Here is a 20,866-nt window from a genome sequence, read left to right as displayed (position 1 = left end):
TACTAGTTTAACAATATAAGAAATATAAATTTTATATTCTTTTATTTTTGTCTAGAAAACGGGGTGTTACACTTATAAGGATCCAAATATACCCTTACTGATAATTGCACTTTACAACATTCTTATATTATTAGCAGTTCAGACAAAACGAGTATACAATCACAATTTTATAAATAAACATGATAACTCACATATTTAATAGTTGCTTAACCGCCGCTAGTACGATCAGGTCCTGACACAATTACATAATTCTAGGTTAGGTAATGGTACACCTAAGACCGCGGGGTGTTGTGGGCTTGGGTTTGGGGCGAGGGAACTAAACCAACGCCGCTTTAGCCACACCGGACCATCTTGGGGTGGGGCAGGTTGGGGAGCTGATGTGGATGGCTGGGATTGGTTGAGTTCATGTGGCCGCTGGGCTAGCCGTTGGCCAACGGATATTTTATAAAAAAAATCTTTAACTTTTGTTCTATATAAATCAACCAATTCTTACTAAATTTTAATATCCAAATATTCAAAAACCACCTCCCATTACCCAAAAAAATTTATACAATGAATTCTTCAAGTTCAAGCGATTCGTCAGATAGTTATGATTCGTCATCCTCATCGAACGACGGGGCGGAAATAGTTGAATATTATCCCGAGGAGACCCAATCAAATAACGAAGACATTAGTGAGGAACATAGAACGCAAAACCAAAATCTAATCGAGTCACGACAAATAAATACAAATCTTTGAGCTGATTTGGTACAACATGTTTCAACACTTCCTAGATTTGATAACGTTGAAGATGAAGATGATTGATTTTTTTTTTTTTTGTGATGTAATGTATTTTTTTTGTTGTAGTTATTTAATATTAATTAAATAGGTGTTTTTAAAATTAATATATTATGTTTAAAATAAATAAAAAAGAAAAATATCTGCCAAATGTCAACCCACGCTAATTAGCCCACGCCCCTCCACACCCCACTTTTTTGGGGTGGCCTGGTGGAGCTCATCTCCTCCACATGTCAACCTAAGCCACACACCCAACGGTCTAACTAGTTATTATCACGATTAGATATTGGTTAATACTGTCTTAGGGGTTGTTTGTTTACCTCTTAATGAGACTCTTAATGGTTCAGACCTTTTACTGGTTCAACACTTAATGGTTCTGACTATTTGTTTCACGAGCAGATGTCTGAATGGTTCAGACATTTGCCTCTGAATGGTTAAGATTTATACAGAGTCTGAATGGTTAAGACCTCTAATCTGAATTGGTCAGACATTTGCCTCTGAATGGTTAAGCATTATATAGACTCTTAATGGTTCAGACCTCTTACTGGTTCAGCACTTAATGGTTCAGACATATTACTGGTTCAGTACTTAACCATTTAGATGTTGCCAAACAACCCTTATTTAAGCATGATTGATAAATCATGCCAAACTAAAGCTAGGCTAGCTAATACCCACCACTAAGAATACCTTAAAATAGCAAAAAATATCAGAAAGGTCTAACACAAGGGTTGTGAAATGATATTTAGTCCAATTGAGAATATTATATTGTTGAAGCAGGTCTTTTTCAGTGTCCCAGTCACTAGAGTTGTGTCATCGGCAGCACCATGGATACCTGCCCCACCGCTTACTTCTAGTCAACCATTCCATCCCCGTCGTCATCTGCTGCTTACTTTTTGTTTTGGTCCATCCATCCATCCATCCCCGTCGTTATCTGCAACTAGAGAGAGATCTCCGGCATCTTCAGAAGCTACAATCACATTTCTTTTCTCTCGAATATACTAATGATGATGTCAGGTCAGGTGTTGTTTTATTTATTACTTTGATTTTTAGTATAATTTGGATGTTTGTTTTGACCTAATCCTTCCTGCTCACATTATTCATCACTCGCCATTAGAAAACCTAATTTGTTGCTAGCACTAACCTTCCCTGCACTTAACAATTAGCTTACCACTCCTTGCTGGCTGTTCAACTTACTTTCTATTGTTGAATTCATGTTTTGTGCACTAGTTTCCCTCCCAGATAGGGAATTTTTAGGTCATTTTTGGATGTTTCCGACCCAGAATTTGCATCACTAGATGTAATAGACTACTCTAGGGCTACAACAACTAGAGAGAGGCCTTCTACTTTATAACATACTACAAATGTTTCCAATTCTCAGGGTATAATATCAAGGATCTGATTCAAGAAGCACAGTTTCGTTGGTTAAGGCCAGGAGAGGTGCTTTTCATACTTGAGAATTATGAGGAAACACAGCTTAATCATGAGCCACCTCAAAAACCACCCAGTTATTTCCCCCCTTCATATTTCTCTCTTTATATTATATACATAAATAGTGCATTTTTTGATATTCAATCTCCCACAGGTGGTTCTCTGTTTCTTTTTAACAAGAGGGTTCTTCGTTTTTTTCGTAAAGATGGTCATAGTTGGCGCAAAAAGAAGGATGGAAAAAATGTTGGTGAAGCACATGAGCGTCTAAAGGTTTTTTCAGCTGTTATCATATTTTTTTTGCTTAGTTGTTATGTTCTTGACACAGTGTTAGAGGTTTATTTGGACAGTCACATAACTAAATTCTCCAATTTGGATTATTAATTAAATGGTTTGGTTTGGATCAAAACCAAGTTAATGTTTGGTTTTAGTTACTATTTAAATAGTCCAAACAAACAGAACAGTAATTTATTCTTTGTTGATATTTTGGACTTTCTAATAGCTTATCTATCAAGAAAATTACCTTGGTGACATGAAGTTCTGTACATATACTCTTATAGCACTTGTGAAAAATGATATAATGCAGCTATCTTACATTTGTCCAACTTGTGAAAAAGAATATGAATTAAGTGATTACAAGATTTTATTCTTCTCTCAACACGAATTTTTTTTTATAATTCCAAAGACTTTCGTAGTTTACATCTGTTGCAACCCTGTTTTGGTAGGTTGGAAATGTTGAAGCTTTAAACTGTTACTATGCACACGGTGAGGAGAATCCGAATTTCCAGAGGCGTAGTTACTGGATGTTAGATACGTAAGTATAATTTGTCTCTTCACAGAATCACAGATGCTTTTTGCCATATTTTACAGCTGAAAAATTAATGGATAGAAAAAAAATTGGCATTCATTGTTGCGCAAAGTGCATGAAATAGAAACAAACTTTAGACTCTTTCCTAAACTTAGCACCCCACTTAAAAATGTACGCAGGATTAAAACAAACTTACATTTTATTAACCTTTTCTAGCAACCGAGTTACATTTTATCACCAACTGTTGTAATGAATGGCCTGTTCAACCGGTAGTAGCAGGTTATCTTTTTGCTGATTCTAAAAAGTTGTTGGCGTGGCATCGTATTTGTCATTTTACAGTATAGGTATAGGCCATGTGGTATTTGATATGGCATCTAATAATTACTCTTGAACCTAATTTTTATAGAAAGATCATCGTTTCATACTTGTAAATGATTTTCTTTTTCACAAAAACATTTTTTTGTGTATGTGGCATTTGTTGTTACGGCTCACGTGGCATTAACCAGTGCGGTCAGCAATTCAAAATCAATGATGTTGGTTGCAAAAATTGATAATAAGCTGTAATTTAGGTTTCTGTTTTGCTTCTAATGTACGGTTGATCGCTAAAATTGAGAAAAATGTTTGTTACATACATATGTTGTGCAGTTTGCTTGTATTTAACTGACATGTCAACATACATAGACGGTCTTATGTTCCTTGATTTTGTGATGGCAGGGCAATGGAGCATATTGTTCTTGTTCATTACAGAGATATAACCATAGTAAGTCTTATGAACTTATAAACAAAAGTGAAAATCCTGATTGTGACGTGCCCCCCTATGTATTCAGTTGTCACCATATGTATCTCTTTGTGTTTTTTCGTGCTTCCTTTATGTGCCAAGTAACCGCAAATCTTGTGTATTTTCTTTCCTTCTTTCAAGCCGTTTTTCCTGATTAAGATTTGACCAGCATTTTAGTATTATTTTTTGACCACTTAATAACTATGTTATTTCAAATATGAAATTCTTTCCCTGTTGGTTATTTGTTACTCCCTCCGTCATAAATTCATTATCCGAACGCAAGAAAAAACACAATTCAAGACATGTACATTTATTGTTTGATACCTAATTTAGATTAGGAAAATAAATTTACCCTCCGCACATAAATGAAAAACACACAGTGTTTCATGACAAGAGTAAATGGGATATTAGTAAATTATTACTACCCGTAGTTGAGAAAGGAAAATCATTTGGGACAAACTAAAAGAGAAATATGAAGAGTAATTTTGTGATGGGAGGATTGGAGGAGTATGATTCATATTAAAATAAAAGAAAATGGTAATTTGCAGGGCAAGCATAGTGCAGGGCCCATTTCAAGTTTGACTTTGGGATCTTCTAATATAATTCAGAGTTCCCATTCCTACACCACTCAGCTTATATCACCCTCTGCTAGTGAATTTGATGAACCTTACACCAGCCTGTCTGCGGGTCCTACTTCGATAGAAGCTAGTCAAAGTGTTCTTACAACATCACATCGCCCGAATCTAATAGAAAGAATTGAGGAAACTGATCCTTCACCTGATCTCCAAATTAATCAGGCTTTGAGAAGGCTCGAGGAGCAGTTAAGTTTGGATGGCTTGAAAGATGTTGGAATATGTTATGACGACAATGACGTAGGGCTAACAATTAATGAGCAAAGTTATAGTGGATCTGAGGGGTTGCACTATGGTTCAGATGATTATGTGTCTCTACAATATCCAGGTTTGTTTTCCTCATAACCATCAAAACATGTACATACACAGTATATAGTGTATTTCAGATATATAAAAATCGACAATGTGGTGGGTCATGTTTTGGGTTGGGTAAAGGGTTGAAACATGTCAAATTTAGTCCGGTCACAAATAATTTTAAAACTCGTTATAGATTATGAATGTGTTAGTTATGATTACAAATCTATATAGTAATAACTTTAATCTTTGAATCAAATTATAAGTAGACTGTGGGCTAATCGACTTTCAACTCCCACTCATTCAACCTGTTCCTTCTGTAGCTATTTTTTTTTTTATTTCTGATTCATTTGATCTGTTTGAGTTAGATACAACCCAAATCAACTTATTGCATAAGTAACCAAGTTAAATTTCCAACAAAATAAATTACTGATAGTCTCATATTCATTTTTTGGGTGTGGAATGGGTCAGTGGCCATCAGGGGTAATCTCATTGATTGGATTGAGGGCACCGTTTTTATAACTATACAAGTCTTTAAAGCCCAGAGTTGATTGGGGGCCTTAGCTGAACCTATGATACCAAACATTTATGCCACTCGGTGACAGTATTTTTATAAGATGTTTTTATTAAAGTTAATTTTCACTTTTTGTTATATTGATCATTTTTATTATATATGAATAATGAAAATTTTGTGTGGTGAATAGTGTTACCCCATATGGTTTCTCACCTCCCAGCCTAGTTTTAGTTTTTGTATTTACATCGTCCTCTTCCTAATTGGGTGCCAACCAACCATAACAGCTCTGGATAAAGCTGAAGATCAACTAAACACATTGGACAACTGTACAACTGACCATGCGATACTGCATCAGTACCAGCAACCACCCATGGGTGAATTTACTTTACCAAGTCAGCAAACTTTAATTTGGAAGGACATTCTAAAATACGATGAGAATGCCGCAGATGATGGTTCACTAGAGAATTACGTATACCCATCAGATCAAAATGTGAGATTATATTTTAATTGTCTAGTCTGAAAAGCTAGTCACTATTTTTCTGCTTCACTTATTTACTGTTTGTTTTCATGCAGTATGATGAGACATTATTTGTTGATAGTTGCTACTACATTGCACACACGTGTAGGAAAAAAGTTTTAAATGGCCCATAAAAGTGTCACCATTAGGAGTGTAAATGAGCCAGGCTGTACTCGAGTTTGGCTCATTCAATTTAAGAGAACGCGACTTGTTTTTGAGTGTTACATGTTACGCTTGAGCTCAGCTGTTTGCAGGCTTGAGTCCAACTTGTTTGTCAAATAAAAATTTGAAATCATTATACATGTATTTGCTTTTAAATTTTATTATTCACACATCTTCATTTAATTCTATTATAATATTATATTGTACATATGGGATGGCTTTTTTTGTAAAATGCGCCCCTAACATAGGACACGTCAAAAACATGTTTTTTTTTAAGTGATGCACAACCTTTATAAAACCAACAAACAAGCGCCTAATTTTTAAAAATTTGGCAGCTCGGTCACCAATTTGAAAAGAATGCGTCACTTTGGAAAAACACGCTTTTTATGGTTTTTGTGTCAAACAAGCTTATTTGATCCTATCTTATCCCATATACGTGTGTGTGTTACACATATTTTTTTAATTTAAAACTTTGGAAAAACACGCTTTTTATGTATATGAGCTTGTTTCTGGTTGTGAGCCTAATCGAGCTCTATGCTTCAAGCCTGAGCTCACTTACGCCCTACTTGTGATTGACACTTAATCTTCTACTACTCATACTTGGTATTTTTACATTTCTTTTCATTCCTCTTATTAGAGTATGTGTCATTGTTGTTCGTCAACAGGAAGTGCTTTTACCTCAATCACAAGGCGATATAATGGAAGATCAAGTGAAGCACCATTCTGGAGATACTGGTGCAAGTAATGATTGTAAATCTGCTGCCTCTTTAGTTTCTTTTGCAGTAAATAAATATATTAAAACATTAAACTGACTTGGCAGTTGGCACAATTGTAAAATTAAGGTTGCAAAATGGTCAGATCTGGTCCTACTCACAAACAAAACAACTCCTTTTTATTCTAGTAACTAATGTCTTAAATATGATCTTAAATCTAAATTATTAAAACATTGGCCTAATTTTTTTAATTTGTATTTCCCGCATCCATATTGTTATCCCAAGATTAAAATATTGGCCTATTTTTTTTTTTATTTTGTATTTCCAGCATCCATATTTTTATCTCAAGAACTTGAAGATTCAACGTTTCCCGGTTACATCCCTCCGAAAAATATGTTTCAAAGTGATGCAGACTTGTACTCCACATTGTTTGACCAAGGTCAAATTGAAACACCGCTCACATCAGATTCAAGTTTAACCATTGCACAAGTGCAGAAATTTAGTATTCGTGAAATATCCCCTGAGTGGGGCTATGTGACCGAGCCAACAAAGGTAAATTCATTGAAGTTATATTTTCACTTGTTTTTTTATTCCTTTTATCCTTTATAATTTTACAATTGTGCCAAGTCAGTTTATAATGGTTGTGTAAGTGCATATATTCCTGTCATATTTTCTTTGCACTTTTTCTGTTATTATTATAGAAGAATTGGTTCTGTAATATAGTCATTAACATTAGACCACCACCATCTTAAAAAATTGTCCACAAACAAAAAACAATAACATAAGATATGTAAATTTAATGCAGTTGTTAATTAGGTAAACATCAATTTTTCCCCTTAATAGATTTAGATACCAATTAAGGGGGTGTTTGGTATTGCGTTTGAAAAACATGTACAAGGACTAATGACACGTAAAAATCGCATCACGGTCTAATTTTTTTTTTATCCCAAAAGCCGATGCGAGAAGTGTACCACTATACTCTCTCCTAAAAGTCTCTCCATCTTCCCCAAGAAATCTTTTCCTTGATCATGTCCTCAAAGAGGTGCAAGTCAGTACTGTGTTATACTTGTTGAATATTCGTAACTCTGTTGTATGCAGGTACTCATAATTGGGGCATTTACATGTGATTCATCAAATAATGAATGGATTTGTATGTTTGGCGACACTGAAGTCCCTGTTAAGATTATTCAAGAGGGAGTAATCTCCTGTCATGCGCCACCTCATCCACCTGGAAAAGTTGCTATGTGTATTACATCTGGCAATCGAGAGGCTTGTAGTGAAGTCAGGGAGTTTGAGTATCTTGATAAACCAAGCATGCAGGTGCGAACCAACTTCTCAGAAAACGAATTAAAAAGGAGCCCGGAAGAATTATTATTACTTGTCAGATTTGTGCAAATGCTGTTATCTGACAAAATTGGGCAAAACGGTAAAAGCACTGGAATGGAGTCGGATGTTCTAACAAGTTCAATGGCTGGTGAAGATTCATGGGCTCAAATCATTGAGAGTTTATTAAATGGAAGTCTGGAATCTTGGAAAACTATAGATTGGCTTCTAGAAGAAGTTTTAAAAGACAAATTGCAAACGTGGGTTTGGTTAAAAATGCAGGAGAAGGAGGATCTTCCTGTTTTGTCGAAAAGAGAACAAGGGATAATACATATGATTTCTGGATTGGGCTTTGTTTGGGCCTTGGCACCTATACTTAAATCTGGAGTTGGTATAAATTTTCGTGATGTCAATGGCTGGACTGCTCTTCATTGGGCTGCACGTTTTGGAAGGTAATCTTTATATTTATATTTTGGGATAATGCATGTGCGGGCCACCGCTGTATTGGATCTACTTAATGCCTTAAAATTTGACAAGACAAACATACCCTTGTATCAAGTTAACAATAAGCTACAATTCGATGTTAGATTTTTTTTGTCAGTTTACAGTATTCCTGCATGTTTATAGCTGGAATTGGTTAACGTAACTGAATATACACTTGTGCCTGTAAAGTAGTTTCAATATAGAGGTGGTCTTTAGGGCTGTAAACGAACCGAATGTTCAACGAACAGTTCGTGAACCGTTCAGCGGGAAGTTCGTTTACGTTCGTTCGTTTAATTAATGAACGAACATGAGCAAAAAATTTCGTTCGGTTAGTTAAATGAACGAACACGAACAGATGTTACATTTGTTCAATTGCGTTTGTGAATGTTTGGTAATGTGTTCGTGAACTTTCGTTCATGTTCGTGTTGTTCATTAAATATTTTTTAGCATTTATTTATTTTATCTAACTTTTTATATTCTTTAACTCTTATTTATCTCATTACCCCAACAAATAAAATAGGAAAAGCCTATCTTCACCTTGTTTATGAACCGTTCTACTTTCTTTTTCATTATTCACATCGAAAAATATTATCGACTCTCTTTCAACGATTAGGGCTTCAAGGTCTAGTGTCGTTCCTTCTCACCATCCACCTCTAGCAACCGTCGTCTTTGCTGATTTTATCTGTGTTTGTTTGTGTTCGTGCACCGTTCGTAAACAAGTTTCTTTCCCTAATGATCAAACACGAACATAAAATCTTGTTCGATAAGTGTTCATGAACTGTTCGTGAACATATTATATCCTTAACGAATGAACACGAACAAGGCTTTGTCGTGTTCGTTCGATTCGTTTACATCCCTAGTGTTCTTTGTGAAAAAAAACTGAATGCTTCCAGATACATCATCCCTTGCGTTTATGTTTTACGGTCAGTTTTATATATCTTTTTATTTTGCATAGAATACCAATGCACTTTCACTTTTACGCTCTGGAAAAATGACCTGATGTGATTTGGTTGATAATCTCTCTGCTTTGTGTCGCTGTTACGACCCGGATCCATGCCGCCGACCCGACAACATTCCGCAAAGCAACCCGATCTGGAGATCGTGACCCATGGACCCAATCAAGTAGACTAACTGCATTTAGATTAGTGGAGTAGTGTGCATTTTTTATTATTAGTTGCATGAAATTAGGAAGTAGTGGCCATGTTTATTTCTAGTTCTTTGCATGCACGTTTACAAGTTCACTGCATTGTTTAAGTCTTTAAATAGTTGGTTCGCATTGTATAAAAAAATAGAGAAGAAAATTGTCCCAAAAGTCTTGTGTTTCTCAATTCTATTTCTTGGAGCTTGAGTGCTTGACCCCCTTTAAGGGTTATCTATCTTGGAGCTTGATCCACTCTATGGATCCCTATCAGTCGCATCCTGGGTAACTTAACAAAAGTTTGTCAACAATAGTTCAGAAAACGATTAAATAAAATTTGATTGTTTCCTTTGCTAGTGTATCTCCACAACCATTGTGTCATGTAAGCTCGTAACACATAATTATGAGTTGGCTCTGGTACATCGAAATCGAACACATACATGTTCCTAAACCTTGAAGTCTTCTAGTGATGTCTGCACCTTTTTTTCAGATGTAACATACATCATGATGTCTGCCCAACCCATCATCCAAAATTAGGTTTTAGGTGGTTTTTTTTTACTCTAGTCAATTATTAGTATTGGGTTTGTGTATTAAAGATTTAAAGCTTACCACACTACATATATAATCTGAATTTGTTGATAACTGTGTGTGCATGCTTATTTTTAGAGATGGAAAAATGGGCGGGTTGGGTAACATGTCAAAAGGGTTATCATTTGGTGTTGAACTAAATGGGTTGAGACCTTGAACAGTTGTCTGAAATATTAGATTTTTATATATGATTAGGCTAAAGTGTGTGGTCATGACCACCATGACCCTCCACATAGGCGCCATGTAACCCACCTCTAATCCACCATCCAAAACCATTACCCTAAGGGTGTGGTCATGACCCAAACCACTATCCCCTTTATTTTTTAATATATTTTTGTCTCAAAGTCATCAAATGGAGTTATCAAGGAGGGGGTGGTGTAGCCTTCCATTCATGTTCCTATGTGGCGAATCATGTTCCAACCATGACCCCCACACCCTTCAGCCTTGGTATGAAAATTATATTATTTCGACAATAAATCTAGTCTTTTGAATAAGTTGATTTAGCCATTTAGGTGCTATGCTTTAAAGCAGGCAGGTTTTGTTGACCCAAACACTTACTGTCCAGAATATATAATTAATTGGTTTGTCATATATGATTACAAAAACTATATTATTTCAACAAACAATGTTATCTTTTTAAATCAAGTGATTTAGGATGCATGCTTAAAAATACAGTTTGGACATTTGAATCGCTTACTTGTAAGCTGTTTTTTCTTCACCTGGATCTTAAAAATACAATTGGAGAGTTGATTTCTGTTTGCTGTAATGTAACAGGGAAAAAATGATAGCGGAGCTTCTAGCTTCGGGAGCATATGCTGGAGCAGTTACAGATCCCAGTCAGCAAGATCCAAGCGGAAAAACAGCAGCATCTATAGCTGCCACATATGGACACAATGGTCTTGCAGGCTATCTTGCTGAGGTGGCGTTAACCACCCATCTTTCATCCCTGACATTGAAAGAAAGTGAACTATCTAAATGTTGTGCTGATGTGGAAGCCGAAAGAACAGTAAACAGCATCTCAAACCCTAATTTTGTAAACACAGATCGGTTGTCTTTCAAGGAGACCATGGCTGCTGTTAGGAATGCAGCTCAAGCTGCTTCACGTATACAAGCTGCTTTCAGGGCACATTCTTTTAGAAAAAGAAAACAACAACAGGAAGCTGCTGCTGCTGCTAGTGGATATGATGAGTATGGTATATGTGAAAGTGATATTGAGGGGCTTTCAGCAGCTTCCAAGGTTATTTTTGGAAATGCACGTGATCATAATGCAGCTTTGTGTATCCAGAAAAAGTATAGAGGTTGGAAAGGGCGCAAGGATTACCTTGCATTTCGCAAGAAAGTAGTCAAGATACAGGTTTGTTTTTATCTCTCTCCTGGCTTAAACGCATATACACACACTGGCTTGACTTGTAACCGACCCTTGTCTTATGATTATGATTGGCAGGCTCATGTAAGAGGTCATCAGGCGAGGAAAAACTATGAAATAATTTGTTGGGCGGTTGGTATAGTGGAGAAAATTGTGTTAAGATGGCACAGGAAAGGAGTTGGCCTAAGAGGATTCCATTTGGATTGTGTTGATGAGAGTGAAAATGAAGAAGATATTATGAAGATATTTAGGAAGCAAAAGGTTGATGTGGCTCTCAGTGAGGCTGTGTCAAGAGTGGTCTCTATGGTGAACTCATCACCGGCAAGACAACAATACCGTCGCATGCTGCAGAAATATCAGCAAGCCAAGGTCACTTCACTTACCTTCCTTTGATTATTCATAACTAACTAGCTTATTATTGCTGTCATGGACTTGGTAAGTAAAAAGGATTTATCCATAAAAAAAGTTTGGGGACTTGTTTACAAAAATATGCACAAGTCTTGTGTTGTTCTGTCCATAGTTATCAAAAGCGTGCGCTTTTGGCGCCTAGGCGTTTTTTCTGGGCGATTCCCAGTAATTGCGCCTTTGATTCCTAGCTAATTATAGCGCAGCCTAAATCCTATTGATATTTAATATTTTTCTTTATTGAGTGGTAATATCCCCTTTTTCTGCAGTATTTATAGGGATTTTATTAACAAATGATATCACTAAAGATCAAAATCTCGTTTAGTAATATTCAGTTTGTATTAATTCGTAAATTCCACTTTTTCTGCAGTATTTATAGGGCTTTACTGCAGTATTTTTTTGCTTACTCTTTTATTACTTTAATGAACTATTTGTTTTCGAATATTAATATGTTGGTTTTGAGTATTTTGTTATCTGAGACTTTTTAAATGGAGCATGAACATTTTTGTTTTGGTTTTGAGTACTTTATTGCTTTAATGAACTTTTTTATTTATTTTTTTTATTTAAGTGCGCTTTTTTTTTTCTCAGGACCACGCTTTTTTTGCGCCTATCGCCTAGGCCCTAAGCGGAGCCTAAGCGCCTTGAGTGCGCTTCACGCCTTTGATAACTATGGTTCTGTCAAAAGGGCATTGTTAAGTTAAAAGATATATCCATGCAAAAAGGGCTTTTGCTATGGGCTGGTGTTGCTAGTCTGATAGTAGTAGTTCTGTTTGGTTTTTGGTAGTTTACATATGGGTTTGTTTCCCAATATGTAATCTTTTAAGCCATAGGTATTTCCAGGGGAGAGCCAGGGTCTGGTTTGAATTCATTTATTGTTTTCACAGTGAAAAGTTTGTTGGCTTATTCAAGAAAGTATTTTTGGTAACCAAACTAATGTCAAGTATATGTAAAAATTATATTATATTCAATAACAAAACTTAAATCAAATATATATACAAATTACAACAAAACTTGACAACAAGTCAAGAATCCTTTTGGACAATAATAAGTAACATCATTTGTGGGTTTTATCTGAATGTGTGTTTGATTTTAAGAAAAGTTTTTGCAGGCGGAACGAGGTGGGTTGGAAATGGAAATGGAAAGTGGAAAGTGAAGGAGGCTCAATATCTCAAGACTTATAATAGGGAAATTGTATAAAGAAATGGTTAAATAGTATTAGTTTAAATGATAAGTTAGGTTGGTGTGTTTTGTGTATATAAGCCTAAGGTGTTTGTTTTGTGTACTTTATTAGTAAGTAAGCAGGAAGGAAGGAAGGTTTGCATGGTTGTCTTTGAATACCATACCATTTAAAAAATTTAGAAATTTAGTTTGTGTTTACTAGAATTATTATTGTGTTATGGAGGGAGTCTTCGTCCAAGGAATTGATAAAAGCAAGTGATGGAAGAGGAGGAGGCTGCCTGCTCTCTAAATTCATGTCTCAGGTAGGTGGTATCTCACTCAACCTACTACTAATGTTAGTTTTATTATAATTTTACTTTTAAATCAACAAAGGAAGGAAGGAGTATTATTAACAAAATGTTTGATTATTATTTATTTATTTATCTAGTTGGAGGCTGAACCAGAAAGGAACAACAGAAGAAGAAGAAGATAGAATAGTGAAAGAGCTGAAGAAAGTGAGGAGGAGACAGAAGGAACGTAATCACGCACTGCCTTGTTTCTCTCTCTCTCTCTCTCTCTCTTGCAGATATCAGAGGTCTCTTCTATCATCTTCAAAATTAAACATGGATGTAGTCACCCATCCATTCCCTCCGGGTATCATAATCCTAAACCACATGAGAGGGTAGTTGGCGCACGTTGAATGGATCCACGTGTCATGACTATTGTTCTTGTCTGCTCTGTCATCACAGTTGAGTGGAGATCATGGAGCAGTGGTCGGCGCACGTTGATTGGTGCCACGTATGTGTCCTTGTGTACTTCTTGTCCCCTGCACGATTGTTCATCGCAACATGATCTGATACAGCCTGTTGAGCGCCTATTGGCCCATTGCTCTGCCACTTGTATCTTTTGTACTTGTCCGATGTTATTTTGCGCTTCTTGTCCCTGCGTGCGGCCCGGGGCAAGCCCGTGTAGCCGGCACAAGTTCAGGGAAGCTAAGTCTTTTGTCAAAGGAACTAAGTGTTAGAAATGGTTCTGTCTTGGTCCTGACCTCGTGCGCGGCTGGGGGCACACCCTTGTAGTCAGCGCAAGGTCGAGGAAGCCAAGGTTTTGGTTTACTTTGGGTATGGTCTCGCGCGCGACATGAGGCTAACTCATTTGGTCGGCGCAGAATTTGGGACCATACCCCTTCACACCTAGCCCTTTTATTTCTATATTTTTTATCAAACCCAGATTTTATTTTATTCTTAAGGCATGCTTTACACATAATAATAATAATAATAAATTTAATTATTAAAAGTTAGGCCACCGGAGGAAATAGATACACTACAGGCCTCCTGTTGTCAATTTGAGTATATGTCCACTTTTCACTTTGTTATTATCTTGAAACAGAGTTGTTAAGTAAGTAGCTCTTGTCTTAATATCACATAACTAACTTAGGCTATAGGGTGTGGTCATGACCCTAATGGTCATCATGACCCTCCACATCAGCCTCATGTCACCCACTTCTAATCCATCATCCAAAATCACTACCCTAAGGGTGTGGTCATGACCCAAACCATTATTTTCTTATTTTAATTTATTTTTGTGAAAAGGAAAAGGAAACATTAAAAAAGGAAAGGAGGCTCATGGTTGCCATGGTTTAATCCATGCCAACCATGGTGGATGATGCAAGGGGATGGTATAGCAATCCAATAATGATCCTATGTGGCATTAATGACCCAAATCATGTTCCCCACACCCTTTAGCCTTACAAAAACTTAATTTCTATTTCAATCATGCTCTCTCTCTCTCTCTCTATATATATAATAACCCCCTCGTCTCATTGTCTGCCTACATTGGAACCTCTAACTTTATCTATATAAATAATTTAATAAATAAACGGATTTTTCTCTAAATTATATTTATTTTTTAAAAACCTTCTCACATCCAACTCTCTATCTTACTCACAAACACTTATTTTTTTATTTCTTTCTCTTTCTAACACACTTACAACAAAAATATAAAGGCTTGGATATGAGATTCTAAATATAGAGATGTGCTTTAGTATTAATATAATTTTCTCTATTATAGAGATTTCATTGTAGTGGAAATTAGATAGAAATTGTTATTATACAGACTCCAATATGAATGGTCTTCTATGGCTAGCAATGTGTTTATCGTACTTTCTTCTTGATTACATTTCTATTAAACACACATCACTCTCCCACGTACATGCAAACACAAACTATGTGATTCTCACAACTACTTATAGGACTAGGATTTTACGTTTTCATTATCCCTCTCGTTGGGTCAACAAATTTTGTATGTGACTTGCACAAGTCTAAATATTAAACCTTAGGGCCAATGGCAATGTAGTCATTTGATATATATACATGTTTTATTCGTTTTAACCTATAAAACCAACATTATCATTGAATATTCTGTGATACATATATAGTCTATTATTAATCATTTTATATTGCTATAACGATCAGCTTTAACATGTGGTATATAACATGCTCAGACTAAGGATATTTCAAACCTCTAATATAAACTCTATTTTGTGTAAAAATAGTAGGAACTATTCATAATTTGTCACATGTCATACCTCTAATTCATGTATCAAGGGTATTTTAGTTTAGAGTTGGTTTTAAAATGTTCCTAAAATCATGGAAGCAATTCATGAGCCGATTATACAAATTCATGTTCTAATAATAAAAATTTGTGTGTTGCTTGTATATATGCTTGTTATAATTGCATATGAATGTGCCGGTTATACAAACTCATGTGTTGCATCAGTGGCGGATCCAGGAATGTTTTTCACCGGATTTCTTTTGGTAGATTATCACTAATTCTCACTAATTTTTTCCAAATCATATAAGGTTTCCACAAATTTGTTCAATTTTTCCCAAACCGAGGGGGTTACCGGGAACCCTTAAAACACGCCTGGATCCGTCCCTGTGTTGCATATATAGATTATGTTCTGGTATATGTGTTAGTATAATCAATACAGTTATAAAACACTATTTTGTAACTTTTTTAGAAAATGCCATTTTTTAAAATATAGCAATATTATAACTCATATTAGAGATAAAAAAAAATGTTCGATATTAAGGTATAATCAGTACAGTTATAAAACACTACCTTCCACGTCTCAAACTTGAAGAAATGTCTAGCTGAAGAAGGACTTCAAGTCCCACTTGAAGATCTTCAAATCAACGAGACCTTGCACTTCGTGGAGAAACCAGTCGAGATCATGAATCGAGGTGTCAAGCAACTGAGGCGTAGTCGTTAAGATACGATGGGAAGGAAAACATGGCGTTGAATTTACTTGGGAATGGAGACTAAGTATCCGCATCTATTCGTTGCATCTTCTTAGTTTTCAGGACGATATTTCCTAAAGGAGGGGAGACTGTAACGCCTTGCTTTTGTAACTTTCCTTATTTAGCAAGTTTGATTGTAATTCTAATTATAGAAACTTGTATTCGCCTTTCACCTTCAATCATTGTAATTTGAGACTTGAATCGTAATGAAAACTCAATCTTTTATACACTTGTGTTACTAATAATTCGTAAATATTTGTTAAACATTCATCATACATGCATACTTGATACACTTATACGCAAATTCATGCTTGTTCATACATGCAAAATTCATTTATTTATACATTACACTTATGCATTTCACTTACATGTTTAAAACGCTTAAAACCGACAAAAACACGCGCAAAACAACAAACTTGTATTTCAAACAAAAGGGGAAGACCCCTCTCATGCGAAAGGCCCTCTCGTCCGAAATGCATGTCGTCCCAAACTCCGTTTTCAGCCTATAAATACCAACCCACTTCCTCATTTCCAACCTTCACAACTTCGAAATTCTCTCTAAATCTCTGATTTCGAACACTCAAGCTCAGCTACTTCCAGCAACACTCTAAGTGAGTTTTCAACTCACAAACACCCTACTTTCTTCTATATTCTTCTATATTCTTCTACTTTTTATCATCTTTTTCTACATTCTTCAATCTTAGATACTTGGTTTATCAGACCTGCCTTGGCAATCTGATTATAACTCTCAGCTTATTGAGGACCAACTCAAACAGTGTACATTGTTCTTCAAAACAGTTTAACAAACAAACTTGTTGTTACCAAACTTGGCCGAAACAGAGGCTCACCAAGCTCACAAGCAGTGTCGTTCCTACGTTTTCGGAGGCCCTAATCGAACTACGGGCCCTTTTGCAAAATTATCATAAGCATAATCCCTAAACAATAATTTCAAATTGGCAAATACACCCTAGTTCCCTATTCAACAAATGAGGATGTGAATGTCTAACCTGAGTGAGAGCCACAAGATTAAATCGCCAACCATAAAATTAAATCCCAAAAAAAGAGTCTGAGTGCGAATGTGTTCTGAGTTCCAAGCCAGTCACAATAGTGAAAATCGCAAAACTGAGAAGAGTGAGTAGTGTGTTCCTATTCCAAGTTCGAAATTGTAAAATCGACAAATCACAATTTCGATTAAAGGAGCAGTTGATTATTGCAGAGTGTATATAAAAGATTAAAGGCTTTAGAAGATTGATTCAGTGAGGATATACAACAAATGGTTTGAAAATTGCACGCTATTAGAGGCTGTTAAATGTTAGTTACCTTGCGATGATGCAGAGGCACTCCTGATGCCATGATTATTGCCTGGATACTTTAAATGCTCATTGCTCGATTCCATATCGTAAACTCAAACGTCTCTTAGAGACATCTCTGATGATATCACCACTTTGGCTTCTTGGCTTTTGTACCGCTGCACACTGCAGAGAGATATGCCATTGTGTTATTAGGTTTATTATTAGAGATTTGGGCTTGATCTGCTAAATTGGTGGCCCTTCAAATTAGAAAACTGGTGGCCCTTCAAATTTGGTGGCCCTAGGCTTAGGCCTAGGTTCAATAGCCTATAGGGTCGGCTCTGCTCACAAGCTAAGTTCATAGCTATGGGTCAGTGTTAGAGATGCTTCCAGCTGAGAAGATGAACATTTCAACCAAAACCGAACTGATTCCATCTTGAAACAGTGCCTATCTCTTGAAATGAAGGCCCTCTCGCACGAAAGGTTAACCCCATCTAGCCTCCAACACTTAGTTCACTATTTCTATGTTGAGTTGCACACCCAGGTTGTACTTGTTCGGTTGTTTGGTTATTTACATTATGTTAATTTCATTTCTATATTCATGACCAACCGGTTAGTTAACTAAGTTAACTAATTTGTGCTTTGGTGAACTATAACGAGATTATTACCTCCATGCATGACTTCTATGAATTCTATGAACATTCTGAACTGTTATTATACTATAACTATAACTAAATAACTTAACTGAACTCTCAAACATAACTGATTAGTAGTTAAAACGTTCAAATGAAGTTCGGTTCACCAAACACTCCCTGTCGCACGAAAGAGTGATCCCTTTCACGCGAAAGGTCCCTGTCGTGCGAACTGTCCTTTCGCCCGAACAGTTTGTGTTTCGGTTTTTCGTTATTCTGTTTCTGCATTCCTTGTTACTGATTCTGTCAGGCAAACCAGGACCCGTAAAATCACAGAAATTCAGTGTCGTGACACGTGCCCGGACATAATATATCTTCTGTTTTACTATACTTTTATACCATATACTTATGTGCTTTATTCCAAATCCGAATCCTCCGTTCAACTCCAACAACTCACGCCTTTGTTTACCCCTGTAGGGTAACCTTGGCATTCCTGTGCTTCGTCAACAACTAAACCAACAACTCGCAGGATTTCTAATCGAAGATTTGCAAAACCGTGAGTATACCCGAACATTCTTTTTTCCATTTTACACTTTGGTGCAATATGTTTACCTATTAACCTACGCAGTTACACTTAGACTTTTATACAAATGCACAAACAATCTAATACATGCATGCTAATTCGTTATACTTGTTTCGTTATTCTAGATGATTCTTTTGTGTGATAAACTTGTCATTAACTTCGTACGAGCCTCCATTTAACATGTATAGCACTATAGGAGTAACGCACCGCCCGTAGTCTTGTGGTCATGTTAATTTTAATACCTGCAGTAATCAGAGGATTGACTTGAATATTCGCATGCCAGTTTATACGTTAATCATGATAACTAAGTTTGCCATGTGGATTCGTTTAAATTCGTTTTTATACTTATGCTATGTATTAAACTTGTATACTCGCCAATACTTTGTATTGAACCATGTATTTTTAAACATTTGCAGGTTGATGATGTTGAGATGACGAAACGTAATAGGGATTCCTTAGATACACACTTAGAATCATTATATTATGTTGTTGTATCAATTTTGAAACGATGTTATAGTTTGCTTATTGTCTTGTTCTTGTATCTGAAACAATTGTTGTAATTTGATTTCGTTGTATTGTAACATGACAATTTGGAATGAAATGAAATCAGTTTTGTTATAATTATTGTCGCAATTAGTGTTATGAAGTCTCGAGCAATCTCATTCGTCTCACTCCGATGTTTCCGCCATCAGTTGGGATGTGACAAATTGGTATCAGAGCCATAACTGTAGGGAATTAGGTAGAATTGCCATGTTCGACCTAGTCTACAGTTTAATTGACCAAACTTTGACCATTCTTGATTCTTGATTAACATGTTATTCTTCCTACCTTGCTTTTTTCTACTTCTTTTGTCTTAATATTTACAATATGCCTTTCCTAAGACATTTACACAATATATACACGTTGAAGACTTAAAAACACCCGTATCATATAAACGACACGACTTCACCAAAATAGGCGTGAAACCCATACTTGGTGAACGACTCTCAATCCGATTATTCAATTTTTGCATGAAATTACACTATCAAGTTAGGAGTGAAATCCACATCTTGATGGTAAATTTCCAATTCAAACTCTAGTGGACCCTCGTCAAAGTGTCGGAATTAACTTTCTTGACCCAACGAGTACCAACCACACTTAGGGTACGAAGTTGTCAAGTTAGGGGTGAAACCCGCATCTTATCGATTAGTCCCATTCCTCGATTTTCAATCCCGTCAAAGTTTCGATTTTTCAATCAATTGTGGACGTGTAGTAACTGGAAGGGTAAAATACCGTCAATCGCTTCTCGACGAGAGTATTTTACCTATAGGCCAAAGCATGTTTCCCTAATTAGAAAGGACCCTCGATTCACTTTGGAATAGTTTCAGTTACGTTCCGTGACACTCCATATTTTACATTACCTTTCTTTTATGTTATCTCAGTTTCTATGTGTTTTAATACTTGCTACCTCGTTCATTTCAAACCGATGCACAATTCGCACATCTCTCGCAATCAAAAACGTTAATAAATCTCGTAAACACACTAAATTTATACTCCTTACGCATTTATACGTGATTATACTTTTGAATACTTGTTATACTCATGCAAACTATGTGAATCATACGTGTTACGTGATACTTAAATGCTCAAACATGCAAAACGTTATTTTTATGTTATGATCAAGTCTCATCCTCTATTCCTCTTTCGGTTCTTTAGATGTCTTCCAACACCCTCTCTAGGACCCTCAAGAAGTCTAAGTCTGGTTCAAAGAAGGGTACCGACAGCAACTCAAACTCCGACTCGATGTCCAAGACGGATTGCATGAAGTTCATGGCCAAGAAAATGACCAAAATCATCCCTGATATTGTGAGCAAGATCCAACCACCACCCAACACCGAATCACCCAATGTATCCGTTGACTCCAAGGTGGAAACACCTAAGTCAATGTTCACCATCAAGTAATTCATGGCTTGCAAACCCCTAACCTTCACTGGCGAAAA

General features: G+C 36.2%; 1 protein-coding gene across 2 annotated transcripts; it reads left to right on the top strand.

Moving 5' to 3' along the window:
* Nucleotides 1–1,495: 1,495 nt before the first annotated feature.
* LOC110896128 (calmodulin-binding transcription activator 4) lies at nt 1,496–13,265 on the top strand. Of its 2 annotated transcripts, none has more exons than XM_022143570.2 (13): nt 1,496–1,791; nt 2,156–2,281; nt 2,360–2,475; nt 2,928–3,016; nt 3,725–3,770; nt 4,337–4,748; nt 5,513–5,718; nt 6,573–6,648; nt 6,949–7,172; nt 7,719–8,395; nt 10,927–11,506; nt 11,597–11,887; nt 13,032–13,265. In XM_022143570.2, the coding sequence occupies exons 1-13, from the start codon at nt 1,779–1,781 to the stop codon at nt 13,074–13,076; spliced, it is 2,901 nt and encodes a 966-aa protein (XP_021999262.1). In that variant the 5' UTR covers nt 1,496–1,778; the 3' UTR covers nt 13,077–13,265. The 2 variants fall into 2 exon arrangements, with proteins under 2 accessions (XP_021999262.1, XP_021999261.1); XM_022143569.2 differs by having other exon boundaries at nt 6,573–6,657.
* Nucleotides 13,266–20,866: the final 7,601 nt, after the last annotated feature.

The sequence above is a fragment of the Helianthus annuus genome, chromosome 12, assembly GCF_002127325.2.
Source record: "Helianthus annuus cultivar XRQ/B chromosome 12, HanXRQr2.0-SUNRISE, whole genome shotgun sequence".
Classification (NCBI taxonomy): domain Eukaryota; kingdom Viridiplantae; phylum Streptophyta; class Magnoliopsida; order Asterales; family Asteraceae; genus Helianthus; species Helianthus annuus.
This window is presented reverse-complemented; position numbering and strand designations above follow the sequence as displayed.

Coding starts and splice junctions, on each gene's coding strand:
- LOC110896128 (XM_022143569.2), top strand. Junction 2,476..2,927: donor AAGCACATGAGCGTCTAAAG/GTTTTTTCAGCT, acceptor CTGTTTTGGTAG/GTTGGAAATGTTGAAGCTTT. Junction 5,719..6,572: donor TATACCCATCAGATCAAAAT/GTGAGATTATAT, acceptor GTTCGTCAACAG/GAAGTGCTTTTACCTCAATC.